The sequence below is a fragment of the Rattus rattus genome, chromosome 3 (genome assembly GCF_011064425.1).
Source record: "Rattus rattus isolate New Zealand chromosome 3, Rrattus_CSIRO_v1, whole genome shotgun sequence".
Classification (NCBI taxonomy): domain Eukaryota; kingdom Metazoa; phylum Chordata; class Mammalia; order Rodentia; family Muridae; genus Rattus; species Rattus rattus.
This window is the reverse complement of record NC_046156.1, coordinates 201349946-201371193: the sequence shown is the minus strand read 5'-3', so window position 1 is coordinate 201371193 and position 21248 is coordinate 201349946. Positions and strand designations below refer to the sequence as shown.

The 21248-nt window shown below is 47.0% G+C and overlaps 1 protein-coding gene across 1 annotated transcript in view; it reads left to right on the top strand.

The window, feature by feature from the left end:
- Nucleotides 1–3091: 3091 nt before the first annotated feature.
- The window catches only part of Wdr41 (WD repeat domain 41), a 52422-nt gene continuing 34265 nt past the window's right edge, over nucleotides 3092–21248 (top strand). Inside the window, exons 1-2 of the mRNA XM_032899015.1 lie at nucleotides 3092–3332; nucleotides 5339–5454. Coding sequence (XP_032754906.1) covers nucleotides 3282–3332; nucleotides 5339–5454 — 167 coding nt within the window. The 5' untranslated portion in view covers nucleotides 3092–3281. The remainder of the gene's footprint in view (nucleotides 3333–5338; nucleotides 5455–21248) is intronic.

The following is a 21248-nucleotide window of genomic DNA, read 5'->3' as shown; positions in this document are numbered from 1 at the left end:
GCGTGCAAGCAGCCAGGCAGGGGACCCTCTGATGCCAATGCCCAGTGATGTGGCCTTATGCACATCTGAGTGACATCAAAATTGCTGTTTTCTATAAAGCCACTATTGCTCAGAGAGCGTGTCTGCTCCCTTCCTCCTTTCCTTTGCAGATTCTAGCATTCTTATGCTGGTTTGCTTGTTGGTCCACAGGTCCCTCAAGTTCTATTAACTCCCCTTCCTTTTCTTCATTCCTTACATCAAATCAGAGTAATTGATCCTAGCTCCTACTACTTTGTGTTCACTGTCTGCTCAACTCGACCCTTGAATTCTTGCAGTGATTTTTTTTTTTACCATTTATTTGTACATACATTTTTTTCTGCTCCAGAATTTCCTTTGATTCCTTCTTAGAAATCCCAGCTGTGTTCATAAGAGCCACAGTAAGCAATTATACCATAGGAACTACTCATCCTTTTATTCTCTCATTGCGTCACGTGTCGCCTGTGTGTGTTTCTGATGTGTACATGTGTGCACATGCTGTTCTCAGGCTCCGTCTAGCTTGACTTGTTGTTGTTGTTGTTGTTGTTGTGGTGGTGGTGGTGGTGGTGGTGGTGGTGGTGGTCTCATTTGCTTGCTTGTTTTTGCCAGCATCTCTTACATGCTTGGAACTTGACCAGGCAGAGTCAGGGAGTCCCAGACACTTGCCTGTTTGGCTCCCCAGGAACTGGGAGCCCAGTGCATGCCACTGTACTTGAGTTTCGTTTTTTAATAACATGGGTTCTGGGATCACACTGAAGCCCCAAGACCTCAGGCTTGCCAAGCAAACACTTTCCTGGCAGAGCTGTCTACTCATCCAGATTTTTTAAGTAGTCCGTACCTTCCTGTTTCTCTGTATGATTCTGAGTCTCAGTTTTGGCTGAAACTGGACATCCGAATATTATTATGCTACCTTGTTTTGAACTCACTGCTGAAGTTTGTCTCTGCTCCAGGGATTAACCTGAGGAAAAAGCTTAAGGCTTTCTTGGGTCTTTTCTGAGTCTGTGCTTTCCTTGGGGCTATGTGGTAAACTTTCCCTCAGTTCCCTCATGTGTGTGGTTGCCTTTGATACATCCCAGTCCCCAAATATCTGCCCCTTCAGTGGAAAGAGTAGGAAGTGGAGAAAGATACTGCTGTCACTTCCGATGGAAGCCTCAGTGGCTGGCCTCTGCGGGGGCCACTTTTCTCCTGGAAGACAAGAGCTTTAAACAGACTCTGGAACTCCTAATAGCACCTTCCGAATGTCTCTGCTGTCATAATTGTTCCCTAGGTAGAGGGGTGACTTCCTGGTGAGTCCTACTCCTCTGGCTTCCCACACGACACTGTAGCAAATCTTTTATAGAGTTCCTTCCTCACCAAGGAGGAAGCATTCATCCTCCTCAGTGCTCTCCAGGGCAGGCAGGATGTCCCGAGATTTGGTTAGTGTGGGAGTGGACCAGCCTTTGGAGAAATTGCAACATCAGGATAATTCTTCAGCTGTCTAGAAAACCATGCTGCCTCGTTTGAAGGTACTCACTCCTTCCGGAACTGAAACTCTGAGTTTGGGCCCTCCTTTCACTGAACGTGAGGTTTCCCTTTCTCGGGGGCTAGGCTCTTTTCTGTCCCGTTCACTGCACTGGGTTCTTGGGTACACAACCTCCACTTGACGTCCATCTTAAATGTCCTCTTGACTGGATTTGCAATGACATAAGAGAGACAGGTACACTTCTAAGCACATCTTTGAGACTGTTTCCAGAGAGAATCAACTGTAGAGAGAACTCTGCCTTCACCCTTGGATATCACCATCTGTGGCCCGGGGATAAATGGGGAACAGAAGAGGCAGCTGAGTGTGGCTTCCTGGCCTGCTCTGGTGAAGCTGCTATGCTCTAGTGTGCTCTCCCTCCCCACCAGGATGGACTGACACCTTTGAAACCCTGAACTAAACAGCCTTTCCCTGCCCTTAAGTTGTCTCTCTGGGTCACAGAGATGCAAAAAGCCACAGAGTTTGGGAGTGTTCTCTTACACAATGTACTCAGAATGAATAGGAATGATCACATTAGCTCCCAGAATCCTGGCAATTCGGACAGTTGCTCACCTCTAATATCTCTGAGTGGAACACGTAGCCCAGTCTATTTTTGCCTGAGCCTTTCTGCTTTGTCCCTAGAAGGCAGTAGTTTTTGTGACCGGTTATTGCCTCTTATTTAGTAGTCCATATCCTATATATTTATTCACTGGATGGGTCATTCCCCTACAGGAATTTACTGCAAGGAGCCTCTTTTGAACCTAATAAATACATATCCAAGTACACGTGAGAACTTTTACAGATACATTTGTGTGTAACAAATATTAGAGCAGTAATTCTCAAGCCTTGCTACTCCAGAGGATCACCCAAAAACGTTCCTCAAACCTTGATTTCTATGCTCCCAACAGAGATAAATTTTCCTAGTCTAGTTTTCAAAAATGACCAGATAATTTTTTGATACGAGGCCAGGATTTATAACCAGTCCTCTATTAAGAAAATTCAGAGGCTGACATAGGATATTTGGGGCTAGAAATGTCGCTTAGTGGTCCAGCAGCAAACAGAGTTCTGGGTTCCAACCGCAAAATAGAAAGGAAGCAGGTGGGAGGGAAGTGGATTCCTTGGCTTTACTTTCTGTTTTGGAAGGCAGTCTAGGCTATAGATAAGAACCGGTTTTGAAGTTTACCGAGTAGGTCCTAATTCCATCATGGTCACCTACTGGCTTTTATCTTTAGGCACATTACTTAATCTTTAAACGCAGTTTCTTGGTCCATAAAAAGGGAGGCGTTAGGGTTACCATGAGCCTATATGCAGGCAGCACTGGCACAGTACTTGTGCTATGTCGCACACAGTGTTGGCTGCTTATTTGGTGTACAAGAGCGCCACTAGATTCGTCCAGGAGCAGATGTCTACTGCAGGCACACCTTCTCGATCTGGCTCTTGGGAAACCAGGAGACTTGCTAGTGCCTTCAAGGGGCACCGCGGCTGCACAGGACTCAGACAAGCGCTGGTCCTGCGGTGAGATGGCCTCAGCGCACGCCCACCAGGGGGCGCCCGAGCGACCTGAGCTCTTGCGCCAACCGCGAGGCGCCCACGCGCGTGCTCGCTGGGGACGCGGAACCTCCGCCTCCGCTGCCGCCGCGGCCTTCCGTGAGGGCTCCCGAACTAGACTTCTGTTTTCTCGCTGCCTCGCCCCAGATTCACTCGGCCGCAGCCTCAGCGTCTGCGCCGCGGCGGCCCTCGCTCCGTGGGCTGCGGACGCCCCGGCCCGATGCTGCGCTGGCTGATCGGAGGAGGCCGCGAGCCGCAGGGCCTGGCCGAGGTAATCCGCGCGGGCCCGGGGGCGGGGCCTGGGCGGGCCTAGGGGTGGATTGGGGGCGGGGCCTACGGCGGCGCCGGAAGTGGCTGCTCAGGGCTACCTCGCCTCTGTTCAGAAAGTGGGACTTAACCACTACTAACCAGCAGAGGCGACTGCCACTCTTGACTTATTTGAACCGTTATGTCTTCTCAGCCCGAACTGGCATTTGCTTAAGGAATGTGAATTTAACTAGTTGCTTTCCGAGAAGCTAAGTGAGGAAATGATTTCTATTTAGTACGTGTATGGTCTCACTGTCACATTGAAAAAAATAATTTTGTCACCTTAAAAATCTGAAATTTATTTCATGCGCCACACAAAACAATTTGTGTTGCATTTTCTTCCTTATAGGAAGCATTTTACAGTTAGGATTATTGCAAACTTTACACTTTTAACTTCCTCATAGCTTTGATATTGACACAGTGAGTTTTTTTTTAAATCATTTTATATAATTTTGAAGTCCTTCTGGCTATGGAAGAATTATGGATTATTGAATGGACACATAACATATATATGTCTCTCTGCTTATTTAGTTAGTACAGTATTTTTATTAACCAGTTCTGTCATATCTGGAAATTCTCACTTGTGGGAAGCAGTTTCCATAATTGAGCAACAGCTAGAAGGGAGACCAGTTAAGTGCAAACCCATCACCATGGGATGGGCTTTCCCAGAAGGCATTAATTCATGGTGTCTTACTATTTTTTTTTCATGAAAAAGTACTTCAATTGTGTAATTGCCTTGACTATGTACAATATAAGAACTGGTGAGTTTCTCTAATGTAAGAGAATTTATGAATTACAGTCAGCCTTCCAGTCTAAGTGATTCTCAATCCTGAGGTAATCTTGTCCCCACAGGACATTACAGTGTCTACTGTTGGCCATGGGTAGACCCTGGGGGGGGGCAGTGCGTGGACGCTGCTAAGTATTCTAACACCCAGGAGAGGCCTCAGGAACAAAGGCTTAACATACTCCAAACTGTTGTTTGTGTCAGACTTAAGAAACCTTGGTTAAGAACAGAGCTACTTATGGGGAAATTATGCTGGAGTATTTGACCCTGGAAACGGGTCAATTAAGACTTACCCTGCAGAGTTACGTTAGTGCAGTGTCTGCTGAGCTGCCTTCCAGATAATATTCTGCATGTTGGAAGTGTCTCCTCGGTCTTGTTGCCCAGGGTTGGACAGAGTCTGGTTTCATTACTGTATTTAATCGTTAAATCAGACATCTGTCTGAGTACTTGCGCTGGGCTGCCGCCGCCCATGATTCATTTAGTCTGCAGCTGTGTTTCTAACACAGCATGTGTGTGTATTTATGTGCGGGAGTGCACATGTGTTTGCATGTTTGAGTGTATGCATCTGTGTGTTTGTGTATGTCCGAAAGTATCATGTTTAAATGTGTGTAAGTATGCATGCATGTGTGTGAGAGAGTATGCGTGTGCATGTGAAAGTGCCCATATGTTTGCATGTTAGTATGAGTATGTATGTGTGTGTGTGCACTCTGAGTGTATGTGTGAATGTGTATGTATATATGTATGTATGTATGCGCGTGCAAGCATGTGTGTGAGAGAATATACATGATTACTTGTAGTGGGGATCAGTTCCTTTCTTTCCATCATGACGGCCCAGGGATGGAACTCAGGTCAGCAAGTGACAAGTGCCTTTACCTGCTGGCCAGCTCCTTGGTGTCTAACAAATTGTGATTGAGAAACACTACTAAAATAATTGAGTTTGATTGGCCCAGTAGATTTAAAGTCAGGTTTATTGAGACTCAACAAAATAAAGTTTACTGTTTACAAGTTTATTGTAGTTTGAAAACACTAAAGGTTTTGGTGAGAGAAACAATTCCATGTAGAACTGGTAAATTATCCACCTGATATTGTAGGGACAATATGTGGCTTCTAACATCCTGTTCTTGCATGGATACTGTGCAGTTAAAATCGTTTTATGGTTTTGTTTGTTTGTTTGTTTTTATTTCAAGAAAGCTGCTCTGCAGACAATAGGAGAGGACCAAGGTCAGAACCCCTACACTGAACTGCTGGTACTGAAAGCTCATCGCGACATTGTCCGCTTCCTGGTGCAGCTAGATGGCTACAGGTAAGGCACTACTCCGCCGAGCAGTCACTATTTACAAAGATGTTTTAGAGTATTTTGTGTCTAAAACAATTTATCTTTTGTAAAAAACAATTTATCTTTTGTAAAAAAAAAAATTCAAAATTCTGAAACACAACCAATTGAAAGTTGTAGTATTTGCTAGAAGTTGGAATGGACTGATGGTAGTATGTTTAAATCCTTTAAAATCTAGTGTCACCTTGTCATGTCTGGTGACTTGATGATCACATTTGTTTGCTTTTTTTTTTCCCCTCGATGTATTGGAAAAAATTGTCGTGAGGTTTTGGAAATATTCTCACTGGTTTAGAAGAAGCAAATGACTTTAAGAATTTGATTGAGTCGTAGTTGTCAAATCCGAGAATCAAATATGTGTGGTGTTTAATATTAAGTACCTGCTAGAATATGCTGTTTTGAGTGGAAAGTGACGTAAGGTTTTAATCTGAATTTCTGTCATTGGCGACCCTCTTTAAAACCACATATTATTGTCCAGTTCCTGGGTAGCATGCATGCAAGCAGAGACAAAGGTGGCCAGGTCTGAGGGCCAAGTTCTTAGCTTATCACTGGGTAAGCACTGATGCTGTAACTCCCTTAACCTGATCTCAAAGGCCCTGAGGGCGAGTGAGGGCTCGGTTCCTACTGTCTTATTAAGCATTATTAGTAGTGCTTAGCGCGGTGACTTAGCACGTGGCCTCTGTTAGCAGGTAGCTGTGACGTGGGCAAACGCTCCTCAGCTTATGCACATGGGCTGTAGCCCACCTGACGTGGCTCTGCTGCCCCTGACAGTTTCCTGTTGCCTTTGCTGCTTGTTTTCCTTCTGAGCTCATGAGTGACTTCAGCTCAGTGATGACTTAAATCTCCTGCTCCCGATGTCTGCTGACTGGGGCTTTCTTGGCTTTAAAAAAAAAAAATATATATATATATATATATATACATATATATATATTTTATTTATATATATATATAGTTTATTTCTGACCCACATGAAGCTAGGACATATTTCCAAGATAAACAGAGTCCTTCACAGCACCCCCCTCACTTCAGACATCTGCGTCGCCAAATTGTCTGCACTTGTGACCAGCTAGCGACAAGTTCCAACTGCTTCCCTGGGTTTGAAAATTGACCGAAAGGACTCAGCAAAGCCTTCGACTAAAGGTTATGCTTTTATGATAAACTGGACATCCGGATCTGCTGGGTAGGTTTGGATGGGGGAGGTGGAGAGTCCCAAATGCAGCATCTCCACATGCTCGGGACCTGCTGCCTTTTTAGTACATCGTGTGCATCGCCAGTCTGGGAGGCTGCTGGGAGTTTGTGCTTGCAGTCCTGAAGTGGGGTATCATTGTGTAGGCATGTTTGTGCCATCACAAGGCTTCCAGTCCTTCCCTTGGAGGTTGGAAGGTCGGTCTGCTGTCCTGTGCTAGCAATGGAGACAAAGTCTCCTCGAGGCTTGTCTTCAGTGTAGCCCGCCCTCTTTTGCATCATTTAAGAGCCTACGCCGAGCCATCCATTCACATGGATATTGAAGACACTTCTATCACTAAGGAAATGTCAGGGGTTCAGAGGTTCCCTTCTAGGAACTAAGGGTCAAGACCAACAGGAAACGTCCACACCGCCTCTCCACATTGCCTCTTACGTGTGTTACTAGCCAGACTGCTATGTTTTCTCACGGTGCTGGAAGTCAACCAAGTCACCGTGTGTAAGCACACCCCTCACACATGAGCTTCAGGCTTTGGTTAACATTCGTTTTCACTAAATCCTTAGAAGTTTAATGTTGATCTTTCTTTTTAAATGTCAGTTTCTGTGGGAAATAGCATTCCTACAGAATTTGTACCTGTATAGAGGCCTGGGTGAGGTGATATTGGGGAGCAGAGTGGCAGCCTGGGTGAGGTGAGATGGGGGTCAGGGTGGCGGCCTGGCCTTCTCCCCCAATGTGGTGCTTTCACATATCCACATGCAGTTGTGATACCCAGAGGACAAATCCCAGAGCATGACACTTGGATGTCTCTAATTGTGTCACACTTGCTGCTATCTCATTGATCAAATGAAGTAAGAGGTGACAGAGGCCCACTGGGCACCTTTCCTTGTGTGCACAACTAGGTCCTACTATGCACGGTGACTTGTAGGAGTAGGGGTAGTTTATGGCTGCACTTGCTGTGTACCACAGGGAATTTCAGTGCCTTCAGTGGAGGAGAAGCCTGTTTTTTCCCTCCAGCCATACAGCAGTGAGAGCCTCACAGACCCCCCAGCCATACAGTGGTGAGAGCCTCACAGACCCCCCAGTCATACAGCGGTGAGAGCCTCACAGACCCCCAGCCATACAGCGGGGAGAGCCTCACAGACCCCCCAGCCATACACCGGTGAGAGCCTCCCAGACCCCCCGCCCTACAACGGGGGGAGCCTCACAGACCCCCAGCCATACAGCGGTGAGAGCCTCACAGACCCCCAGTCATACAATGGTGAGAGCCTCACAGACCCCCAGCCATACAGCGGTGAGAGCCTCACAGACCCCCAGTCATACAATGGTGAGAGCCTCACAGACCCCCCAGTCATACAGCGGTGAGAGCCTCACAGACCCCCAGTCATACAGCGGTGAGAGCCTCACAGACCCCCAGTCATACAGCGGTGAGAGCCTCACAGACCCCCAGTCATACAGCGGTGAGAGCCTCACAGACCCCCAGCCATACAGCGGTGAGAGCCTCACAGACCGCCAGTCATACAATGGTGAGAGCCTCACAGACCCCCAGTCATACAGCGGTGAGAGCCTCACAGACCCCCAGTCATACAATGGTGAGAGCCTCACAGACCCCCAGTCATACAGCGGTGAGAGCCTCACAGACCCCCAGCCATACAGCGGTGAGAGCCTCACAGACCCCCAGCCATACAGCGGTGAGAGCCTCACAGACCCCCAGTCATACAATGGTGAGAGCCTCACAGACCCCCAGCCATACAGCGGTGAGAGCCTCCCAGACCCCCAGTCATACAATGGTGAGAGCCTCACAGACCCCCCAGTCATACAATGGTGAGAGCCTCACAGACCCCCAGTCATACAGCGGTGAGAGCCTCACAGACCCCCAGTCATACAATGGTGAGAGCCTCACAGACCCCCAGTCATACAGCGGTGAGAGCCTCACAGACCCCCCAGTCATACAATGGTGAGAGCCTCACAGACCCCCCAGTCATACAGCGGTGAGAGCCTCACAGACCCCCCAGCCATACAGCGGTGAGAGCCTCACAGACCCCCAGCCATACAGCGGTGAGAGCCTCACAGACCCCCAGCCATACAGCGGTGAGAGCCTCACAGACCCCCAGTCATACAATGGTGAGAGCCTCACAGACCCCCAGCCATACAGCGGTGAGAGCCTCACAGACCCCCAGTCATACAATGGTGAGAGCCTCACAGACCCCAGTCATACAATGGTGAGAGCCTCACAGACCCCCCAGTCATACAATGGTGAGAGCCTCACAGACCCCCAGTCATACAGCGGTGAGAGCCTCACAGACCCCCAGCCATACAGCGGTGAGAGCCTCACAGACCCCAGCCATACAGCGTGAGAGCCTCACAGACCCCCAGTCATACAATGGTGAGAGCCTCACAGACCCCCAGCCATACAGCGGTGAGAGCCTCACAGACCCCCAGCCATACAGTGGTGAGAGCCTCACAGACCCCCCAGTCATACAGCGGTGAGAGCCTCACAGACCCCCCAGTCATACAATGGTGAGAGCCTCACAGACCCCCAGTCATACAATGGTGAGAGCCTCCCAGACCCCCAGCCATACAGCGGTGAGAGCCTCACAGACCCCCAGTCATACAATGGTGAGAGCCTCACAGACCCCCAGTCATACAATGGTGAGAGCCTCACAGACCCCAGTCATACAGTGGTGAGAGCCTCACAGACCCCCAGTCATACAGCGGTGAGAGCCTCACAGACCCCCAGTCATACAGCGGTGAGAGCCTCACAGATCCCCAGTCATACAGCGGTGAGAGCCTCACAGACCCCCAGCCATACAACAGTGAGAGCCTCACAGACCCCCAGCCATACAGCGGTGAGAGCCTCACAGACCCCCAGTCATACAATGGTGAGAGCCTCACAGACCCCCAGTCATACAGCGTGAGAGCCTCACAGACCCCCAGTCATACAGCCCGGTGAGAGCCTCACAGACCCCCCAGCCATACAGTGGTGAGAGCCTCACAGACCCCCAGTCATACAACGTGAGAGCCTCCACAGACCCCCAGTCATACAGCGGTGAGAGCCTCACAGACCCCCAGTCATACAAGCGGTGAGAGCCTCACAGACCCCCAGCCATACAGCGGTGAGAGCCTCACAGACCCCCAGTCATACAGCGGTGAGAGCCTCACAGACCCCCAGTCATACAGCGGTGAGAGCCTCACAGACCCCCAGTCATACAGCGGTGAGAGCCTCACAGACCCCCAGTCATACAACGGTGAGAGCCTCACAGACCCCCAGCCATACAGCCTCACAGACCCCCAGCCATACAGCGGTGAGAGCCTCACAGACCATTTTGAATTCCTTCCAATCAAGTCAATTATATCAAACGTACCTGTGGTTAAAAGGGAAGCTCAGACGGAGACCCGCAGAGCTTTGAATTTGTATGTTCTTTAAACAAATTTAATTCTGTAGCAAAGTCATTCACCAAAATCAAGATTTAACAAATTTATGGAAAACCTGTTAGTTACCATATTAGGAAGACAATGAATTCTCAACGATTTGCTGTTAGGGTTTGACGTCCGCCCCACCCAGAACTGGAGATTGAACCTGGGGTTTTGAGTATTCCAGACGAGCATTGGACCAGCTGAGCTGTATGCCCAGCCCTCAAAATGCTTTTTCAAAACTAATAAATAATGTTTGCCCATATCAATGGGATGTTTTCATTTTTATAGTTCAGTTCAGGACTGTCTTTGTTGTACTAGCACATTATTAGTGCATTGCTAAATCCCAGACAACACACACCCAGTTTTAAAGCACATTTTGCATGTTATACTATTTATTTATTTATTTATTTGTTTGTAGTTTTTGTCGGCATTGCATTCTGGTTGGTCAGCTATTGTAATCCAGGTTTCACGCTTCACATCTTTAGATAATATCATCTGATTGAAAATTTTGCAGAAGGATTTTCTTGTTTTCTTGGTGGCTCAGCTAAAACCAGTGAGTGGAAAATTTTCTCGATTGGTTTTTGAAGATACCAAATAAATCCTGTATATAACCCAACAGACGGCTGCCTTCCCTTCTCCTCCTCGGTAGTCTTTGAACACGGAGTGAGGGTCCTATCGATTGGGAGATCACTGAAGAAGGCTAAGCCTCAGCGAGAGTCTTCCAGAACATGGGCTGTGCTACCGTTGCATTCACGGCTCCAGCCTCGACGCATTAAACGAAACCGAGTCCGCAGCACAGTCTAAGGCGAGCTCGTTCTGTTGCTCATTGACCAGCCCTTGCTCCTCCAGGAAACAGACAAGGTCATATAGGATGGTGATCATGACTGGAAGAGAATCAGATGACCCATGAAGCACTGTGCTTCAGAGAAAGGCGCGTCCCGGGCCTGCGGAAGCTGACTTTTTAAGACACAGTTGCTTGACAGTCCCTGCGAACAAAACACATGCTCTGCCTTTAAGAAGGTATTGTTATAAGAATATCCCTACGTTCAGAGTATAGGGATCAACCATCAACATGGCTTCAGGGAGCCGGGGAAATCGGTATGCGTCTGCAATTCTAGCAGAGAGGTCAAGGCAGGGGGATCACAAGTTTGAAGCCAGCCTGGACTGTGTACCGAACTCTAGGCTCTAGGATAACACTGTCTCAGGAAAAGAATTTTAAAACTGTACTGAAAAGCATGGATAACACTGTAGCACTAAAGGGACAGACTGTCTTAGTTCTGGGGTTCCCATAGAAACACTATGCTAGTGTTAAGTGTGCAAATCATCAGTGAGGACAAAGGACAAAGCAGGGCAGGATGGGTGAGCTGGATGCTGGTGAGACCTGGTTCCTGCCAGCCCCATGGGCAGTTCTGGGAAGGACTGCCTGTCGGATACAGTCTCTAGCTGGAAGCCGTTGGGACTTGCGTCCTGTCCCTTGATGCTCTTTGGCTGAGTGGGAGTAATCCACTCAGAGCAGGCCCCTAATTCTAACATCTTGCTTGGAACCTAGAGACTCGGATCTAGTCCAGCGTGAGTTTGAAATGGGTCTGAAGTCCACTGCTGGAGACCATTGACAACAGATTCCTCACAGCAAGGCAGCTGGTCCCCTCTGGAAGTCTGGGAGGTTATTTTTTGGACCCGATCTACTTCCCATATTGTATGTTAGACAGCTTCATTTATAAATGGCGTAAACACACGCGTGCGGCCTTTGGCAGTTTTTAAGACAGTATCCCTGGAAAAAGCTGTGAGCAGAACCCCTTTTAACACACGTTCCAGTAGCCAAACCATTATCAACAGACTTCGTAGCAAGGTTTTTAAAGCACGTGTCTTCCAGTCTGGCATTCTGACTTATTGTAATAGATCTTGCTAAAACCCATTTCATGCCCATACATCAAAACCAACCTTGTTCTGGCCCAAGATTCTCAAATGACTTGTAAATTTGCTTTTGTTGTTCTGGGACGTACTTTGAGCAGAGTGACTCCAAGCTCGGTGATGTCGCTGGCTGCGTCTCCCACCCCCTTTCGGTCTTTTCCTTGCTGCGGTCTGTCTTCTGATCGTATTGAGAAGTGTGGCTACTTGTTCAGTTAGCTAAGTGTACGTTTTGAGAAGGGACAGGAGCGGGACAGCTGCATCTGCTTGGTGCAGTGGCACCATTAAACTTGGGGATAAATACAGAAGTGAATAGATAGCCACATTTCAGCTTTAAATTCTACCTTTAATAATAACGTTGTATAAATCTGTAGGTAAAATCACTCTTCCTCGGCTAAAAAATACCCCTTGCTTATTTGAAAATTGTTGCCCCCATGTCTTTAAACTAGAGTCTAAATCCACAGGCTCCTAGAGATCTTAACAACGGAATTCACCATCTACCTTTGCATAATGCTACGGAACTTTGGAAATTTTATAAAGGGTCAAAACCAAGACCTATATTACTTTTCTTATTTATACTATCTAAGGGCTCAGTGTCTAAGAATTTTTGGGGGGGCACTCTTTGTGTTAAGAGAATTCAAGCTAGGAAGAATAGAATTGGGACATCATGATTTTGTAACCTCTGATGTGTAGGGGATGGGAGGAAACCACAGGTTAAACTGATAGAAGATCAGCAAGAGAAGCAGACATGTGCTGTGTGCATTGTGTCCACGCCCCAGAGCTCCCGGTGATGAGTAAACGTAGGGCACTGACTCTCTTGGAACTCATGCTACTCGAGCACCGTGTGTGGTGGTGGTGGTGGGGTGTGAGACAACCTCACATTTATTTTTGTTTTATGTATTTGGCTGGCATGCATGTCTTTGCACTACCTGCATGCTGGACACCACAGAGGCCAGAAGAGGGCATCAGATCCCCTGGAATTCAAGTATGCCGATTGTGAGCCACTCTGTGGGCAGGTGCTGGGAATTGAACCTCGGTCCTCTGCAAGAGCAGTGAGTGTTCTTAACTGCTCAGCCATTTCTCCAGCACCACTAATGTGGCAAGTTCTTAATGGAGGGGATCAACAGTGCTGAGAACTTGGGCTCATTGAGCATCGTAAGGAGAGAGCGTCGGTGTGTAGCACTGCAAGGCAAAGCAATGGACTTGGAGTTTCTGGTGCTAATTCCTGAGAAGAGACTGTGGGGGAACCAATGGCTGGGTAGAGGTAGGGAGTAAAGTCTGCGCGCACAGGGATTTTCAATGCCAGCTCCTCCCCAGGCATAAGGTTTAACCCTCCTCAGGAATGGTCTATGCTGTTTCCAGAGGGATGGGTGTGAGTAGATGCCTGTATCTTTCTTGTTCTTTTTCCAATTTACCTTCTGCTACGAATACTTATGTTAAGTATACTTGGGAGTTATGCACTACGAGCCTCCTCAAAAGAAATAATTTATTTCTTTTGATTATTAATGGTTGTTACATCGCTCACAAAAGGACTTACTTGTTTTTGAAAACATACATAGTTTTCAGTCATATTTCATGGTGGAGTATACAGATTGTCTGTGAGGGGAACCTTAGTGAAACGTCCAATTGGAGTCTAGTGAGGTCTTCAGATTTAGATATGTCCGTCAGTCCACTGAAACTATGAGATAGAGGTTCATGTTAAACATGGCTAGCAAAATGCAGATTCCATACAACACTAGATGATGGAAGACTTTTCAGTACAAATTGCAGGGGAAACGCATGGAGAACAAGTGCAATGAACAAAAGAAACGGTAGAAGCCTGCACAGCAGTCGTAATCCGTAGTCCTCACCAGAGTCCGGCTTCTAACAATACATTTGAAACACTAGGAGACAGTGAGGGGCCGTGCCCATGGAGACATTAAGGAAGGAAGTGCTTTAGCCGTGCTGTAGAATCCCCTGTGGGGCGTCGGATACGGAAGCTTTACGGCGTGTATGCGGGGGCGCTGTTCCTCTTTGGTTCCTTGGCGGGGTGGAAAGATTAAAACTAAGTTTGTTTCCTGCTTCCGGGAGACGTCACATACGTCACATAGTGACGTCTGGCTTTTCAACGTTTTTGAAAACCAGTATATTCAGTTGGACAAACGGTCGTGTCTGGTGTCCTGGTTCAGTGAATGGTCAGGTTGGCTTCAAGGCCAAAGGAAGAGATCAGGCATCCGACGTTTAAGTAGCCAGTGAAACTACAATTAATCGAGGGATCTCTGACTCTAATTGCTAGTATGCCAGCAGGAGTAGGGAAAGGATTCTACATCTCAATGCCATGTTGAGAGCAAAGTAGCAATAATCTGTTTTCACTATCTATAAAGTACACCTGAGGGATAAGAACCATGTATAGTGTGAATTAAAAGGTGCACGCCGAGCTTAGCAGTTGATTTTGCCAATTCTGCCCTACTCGGTGCTCAGAAGAAAGAATGACTATGCGGAAGGTTAGTTAAGGGGCTGCCGTTAGAATCCTCGAGAGCAAGAGAGTGACTGCATCAGCTTCTCAAAGCATTTGGGATAAGACAGGTTATCTCGTATGTCGAGCCTTTAACATATGTCTTAAAAAATTCAAGCTAAGGAAAAACCACAGAAGGCAGGACCTTCCTCAGTTTTCTTAAACAGAAGCCGGCTTCCCAGAACCTTCGCCCTCACATCGCCCAGCTGCTCTTCCGGGAGGGGCAGCCTTGGCCTTGGTGGTGAGAACCAGGTCGCTGCACAAAACTGACAGTAGACAATATTCTTTCACATTCCCCATGTAACGTTGCACCAACCCACATCGCCCCACATCACCCCAGGTGCCCCACATTGCCCCACATCGCCCCAGGTGCCCCACATCGCCCCACATCGCTCCACATCGCCCCACATCGCCCCAGGTGCCCCACATCGCCCCAGGAGCCCCTCATTGAGCGTCCACCGCTGAAGCAGCAGCAGCCCAGTGTCCTGCAGTGTTCTGATGGAACACCCCGGCTCTGCTTTGTTTCAGAACAGGCTGCAACCGCCTTGCAGCGTTGGTACAGACGAAAGTGCTGGGACTGACATTTACTACACAGGAGAGACAACGTGGGGTTCTTATTACACGCCTTATTCACCTTTGTATACATTTAAATTTGCCATAACGGAAAGTATCAGAGCTATATTTGAAACAGAAGAAATAAAGACACCAATATAAAAGGTATTTTTGTCCAGAATCATCAATGTTTTTGTACAGATGTGCATTGTACATACATGTTTATGTATGTGCATATGTGGGGTTGGTTTGTGTGCGTGCATGTGTGGGTATGTAGAGGACAGAGGTAAATCTGGGTCACCTTCACCACTTTCCACCTTAGTTTTTGAGGCAGGGCTTTTCCTTGAAGGTGAGACTCATCATTTTGGCCTGACTGGTCACCAAGCTTCGGGATCCTCCTGTCTGCCCAGCCCTCGGGCTCTGGAGTTAGAGCTCTGTGTTACCAGGCTTGACTATTTATCGGGTGCTGGGGATCCCAACTAAAGTTGTACACATGGGAGGCATTCTCTGAACTGTTGAGCTTTAAGACAGTCCTGTGTAGGACCTGTAAAGTACCCCACATTAAAACATGTTATTAGTGCGTATTTGCCATTGAGAGCGGACATGGTTGGGGCCAGGTGCAGGAATCGCATGGACGGGCATGCGTTCTAGCTTACTTAGGTAGCTAAGTGGAGTTATAATGGAGGAAAAGCCGGTTTGAGGGATGCAGCTGATGGGCAAGCACAGCCGCTGGGCTCAGACTTCACCCTGAATTAGGAGGGCTCTGGACCCCTGAGATGCCGACTGTGGGGCCTCCCACCACAGGCAGGCTGGCTTCAAAAAGAACAGGCCAGAATGGTCTCCATTCACCGACAAATCCACAGAGGAATCTCACAGGGGGCGGGACTGAGCATGCTCAATGCTGCCTCTGTGTAAGTGGACCGGAGTGAGCCAGGGCTCTCCGTCTAAATGGAGATTCCCCGCATAGGAACGGAGCTCAGGGCAGTGACGGCCTCCCTGGTAGAAGCCAACAAAATGAAACTCTCCCACCTTTGTCACCTTTGTTGCCTCCCACTCCCCCTCCTCCTCTTTTTTTTTTTTTTTTTTTGAGACAATTTCTTTCCATACGGTCTAGGCTGGTGTAGCTCGGGGCAGTCATCTTGCCTCAGCCTCCCAGCCTGCTGGCATTTTGGGTGTGAGTCACTACCTCTGGCTTCATTTTCTTTTTGAGCAAGAACAGACCTCCAGAATTTCACCATTAGACTTAATTCTCTGTCTCTCTGTCTCTGTCTCTGTCTCTGTCTGTCTCTGTCTCTTTCTCGTGCATGTGTGTGTGTGTCAAGTAGACTACTTTTCCATAATCAAGGAAAAAGAAGTCTATGTTCAGGTAAAGCTAGCGAAATATCGGTGGCATCCGTCGATCCTTCTCGTCCTTGAATGAATGCGGACATTCCTGTCTAAGTCTCCTCCAGGTGCCTATCTGTGTGAGCCCCTCAAGTAGTTCTAGCATACAAAGAGCACTTTGAATGATGATTATGCGATTTTTAACTTTGTCTGTTTCCTAGGCATTGCAGAAGCATGCATTCGACTTCCCTTTATTTATTTACCATACGTTAGAAAGAACTTGTAGGCTGGGTACCAGCCAACAACTGGTTTCTATATTGCCACAAGTGTGTTATCTTGGTCTTCCTACCCCTCTCAGTTACACAGATGCTGAAGGAAAGCTTCACCCTTAGGCTTACGGGATCCCCTTCTGACTACGCCCTGTGAATTGTTGGACTTGTCTCACTTGAAATTGTGTCCCATGAGCGATTGAATGTCAAACGGACATTTAGGCAGTGGACGCAGGACCTGTTTGTGAAACCACTCTATTTTGTTCAGTCTTTGTAGAGCTCTGCTGCACTTTAGCATACAGTTGGCAAGGATAAGAATGTGTTTCCTGAGATGGTCAAGTGAAGGTGTCAGAGGGTCACCTTGACACTGAGACGTCTCCGTGGATCTCAGTCTAGATCCTGTGGTGGTGTTCGTAGGGCTGCACCGTGAGCTCCTAAGGACAGAATATTCCCTGATGGTTCCTGGTTTCAGGATAAGGTGTGCATACACAGACTACGTAGGCCTGCTCCCTTACAACAAATTTACTTTTTAAAGTTAGCCTAGGAGAGGGTGGACCATTCTAGGTCTGCTGCGGCTCCTTATTAAACTGTCCCTGTCTCACCTGTTAAACTTGTTTTTCCACGTGTGCAGTTTTTATTAGTCATGTAATCATGTCATCTCAAAGACTATTTAAAACAGTTTTAATAGTCTTGAGTATTGAACCTGGGCCTTCTAAATTCTAAGCAAGCATTCTGCCACCGAGCCACACCCCTAGCCCTTGTCTTGTTTTGTTTTGAGCCAGTCTCGCTATGTAGCTCAGGCGAGCCTTGAACTCCGTATGTCGTTCAGAATGACTGAAAACGTGTCAACCCTTTGCTTCCACCTCTGAAGTACAGAGCTGTGCGCCATGCCTGACTCAAACAGTACCTTTGTAAACTTGGTTTGAAGGCAAATAAGGAATGGCGAGAGGGAGAGAAATAGTCCTTCCAAGGGAAGAGCACACCAGTTGTTTACTCAGTACCAAGTAGTCAACTGTTGTGGTAAAATTAAAAAATGCACATGCCAGTTCCCGTGAACTCCCTCTCGATCTGGTCTCCTCCTCTCTAAAACTCTTCACCCGCCCGTCCTTCCTTCTCATCCAGTGACAGGCGTCATTCTATCCTGTGCCTGCCTTCAGCTGCATAGGGACATCAACCTACAGTCAACAATGGAGGCAACCCCTACCAGAACATTACACAGACTGAGCAAGTCATACTTATGCATTTAGGAATATATGTTAACATATGCACATGTACGTACATATATACACGCACATGCACACATAAATCAATAATCAATGAAAAAAGAGGCTATGAATTTGAAAGACAGCAAGGAGCTACATATTGGGAGTGATATAATCTCAAAAAAAAATAAAGCAAATAATTTGAAAAAAGTAAAGCCAAGCAAACAAACAAATCTGGCTTCAAATCACAAAATATTTTGTATATGAGACCTAGATGAGAATGTGTGAGGAATAAAAGGGACTATTTTTGTGGTTGGAATCTAGTTTTGATTAGAAACATGTTTTTATTGTGGTCATATAGCAACACATTAGCAATGCTAAAACAAAAAGATAAGGTTACATTAACAGCATTGACGATCACAGTCCACGGAGTCTATAGCACTTACCTGTTTGCTTATGGAACAAGCTTGTTGAGGTGGGTTTTTGGGAAAGTCAGCTGTGTTGGGTGGGTTTGCTGAAGCAAACGTGTGAAGGGGTGTTTTCCACACGGACTCGGGAAGGGGAGTTTCACTGAAGCCGACACAGGAGAGAGAGGGTGTTCTGCTAAAGCGAGCACACGAAGGACACACGATGAGAGAGTCTTTGCTAACAACATGCATGTATTGGTCTGCCTCACACTGTGTAGTCGAGTTCCGTTTGTCTAGACTCCATAGGGAGAAACACGCCAAAAAACGTGAGACTTTGGCTGATTGGCAGAGTGATGTCATCTGAGACAGATGCACGTGCAGAGGTAAGAGCTGTCGAGGTAGGGAGGATAAAAAGGACGCGATGGACAGTGATGGCGGCTGGGCTTGGTTTGCTTGTAGGAACTAGCTGTGCAACGCTTGCATTTTCCTTGATCTTCCTTGATCTCACTTCCCTGAGAGAGGCTCAGCCAAGAACTTCTCCAGGCATTCCTCTTGGTCCTTCCTGCTGACTCAAGCCGAGGTGAGACCTGGCTGTCTCTGCTAGGTTCATGTTTGTCATCCTGACTTTATCAAACTGGACTGCTGGTGTGTCCGTGAAGTGTTTGTGAGTGCGTCGAGCTGCCGATGCTGACCTGCGAACTGAACTGCCAATTTCCAGACAACACAGACAGGAGTTGCTCCAAAGAACCTTTCTAAACAGGTCCACTTCTCTTGTATCCTTTCTTTCCCTCTACGCCTGGTGGGTGGTGGGCCACAAGGGAGGTTAAAGCATTTAGGAACCATCATTAAAAATAAGGTTTGGAAAAATACCTTTTTTTTTTTTTTTACCTTCAAAGGTGTTTATTTTGAAGGGAGGTTAAAGCATTTAGGAACCATCATTAAAAATAAGGTTTGGAAAGATATCTTTTTTTTTTACCTTCAAAAGTGTTTATTTTGAAGTTAAAGTATGATTTCAAGTATAAGTTCCTACATGTAAAGAAATCATCAACTTTATCCTGACAATCACAAAGGCGCCTGAAAAGCAAGTAATGCTTAAACCCATCAGTGCAGCAACAGGACCATCAGCATGAAAAGGATGGGTTTAACGAGTTCCTGGAAATAAATTAGACCAAGTCAAGGCTGGGAAATGCCAGGGATCTACATGTTTAGGGGAATCGCCACAGTTTCAGGGGTTTGACAATCTTATCAGATGCACTGAAATTCTAGACTCACTGGCTCTCATGGGAGTAGCTAAGGGAACAGAATCAGTCAGTAGGGTAAGGCACTAAGGAGTTAGCTGGGAATGCTGCAGCCGCTGGAGCCAGGGGGAGGGGAAAGGGAGGAGGAAGGGGAGGGGGAGAAGGGAGGGGGGGAGGGGAAGTGGAGAGGGGAGGAGGGGGCAGTCATACATTGAATGACATCATACATGAATGAAAACCATGTGAGAGTTAAAGAAGGCCTTCAAAATACACCCCACCCTGACTGGTTGAACAGTAAAAATAGAGTACTTTATGCTTCCCCACATCCGTCTTCCAGAGCAGCAGAGGCCTTTAGAACAGTGTCTTAGGGCTGAAGGAGGCAAGGAAGGAGGCACGGCACAGCCTCTGCAAAGTAAAGATAGAGCATACGAACTCTAGAAGGCAGAGCAGGTCAAGGACATCACATGGGACATTGCATGCTCATTTCCACTGGTTAAAAACCTCCAAAATTCTACCAATTTATATAATTTAGAATTGTTTTTTAACATTTTATATATTTTGGTACATTTTCTAGCTCTCATTTGTACCGACTTGTATCAGTTGTGGTGGTTTAAATAGGTGTGGCCCCCATAGACTCCTGTGTGTGTGTGTGTGATACTATTAGGAAGTGTGGTCTTGTTAGAGTAGGCGTGGCCTGGTTGGAGGAAGTATGGGGTGTGCTTTGAGGACTCCGATTCTCACGGTCTACCCAGTGTGGAAGTCTCTTTCTGCTGCCTTTGGATGAAGATCGAGAACGCTCAGCTTTTCCGGTAGCATGTTTGCCTGGACGCTGTAATACCTCCCACCATGACCCTAATGGACTGAACTCTGACACCGTAAGCCAGCCCAAATGGAATGTTTACCTTTATAGGAGTAGCCTTGGTCATGGTGTCTCCCCACAGCAATGAAACCCTAACTAAGACACTTTGTAATACAGTCTTTCTTGGGGAATATTTCTTAAAAACTTGAAAGGACAATATATCTCGTTGTTGTTACAATGTATATTCTATGTGCTCTTCAAGTCCTATATACATTAATGAATTTCTGCATCCTTGATCTATTTATTAATAATAAAAAGAAGTAACAGGCATATCTCTAGCACTACCAGAGATCTGTCGGCGTAGGAAGTATTGTATGATAAAGATTAATAGATATGGAGAGATGGCTCAGTGGTTAGGAGCACTGTCTACTCTTCCAGAGACCTGGGTTCAGTTCCCCACACCCACATGGTGGCTCACAACCATCTGTAACTCCAATTCCAGGGGATCTGACACCTTCATTCAGATATGAAGGTAGAAAAAATACCAATCCACATAAAATAAACTGTATAAAAAGATGAATAGACATGGTACTTGTCTTAGTTATATTTTTAGTAGTGTGATAAGACACCCTGGTCAAGTCAACTAATGGGAGAAAGTTTATTAAGGGGTTACAGTTTCATAGGGTTCATGATCATCCTGGCAGGGAGCATGGCAGCAGGCAGGCAGACATAGAGCTGAAACAGTAGGAGCCTACACCTTGATCTGGAGGCTTGAGGCAGAGAGCTAACTGGTGCAGGCTTTTGAAACTTCTAAGCCCGCCAGCAGTGACACATCTCCTCCAACAAGGCCACCCGTTTTCAGCTTTCTGGTCACCTGGGAAACACGCATTCAAATACATGAGCCCGTGGGCATTCTCGTTCAAACCACCACAGCACTGATCAGTATTTACTGATGCTAAGGAGCATAGTATTTTTTTT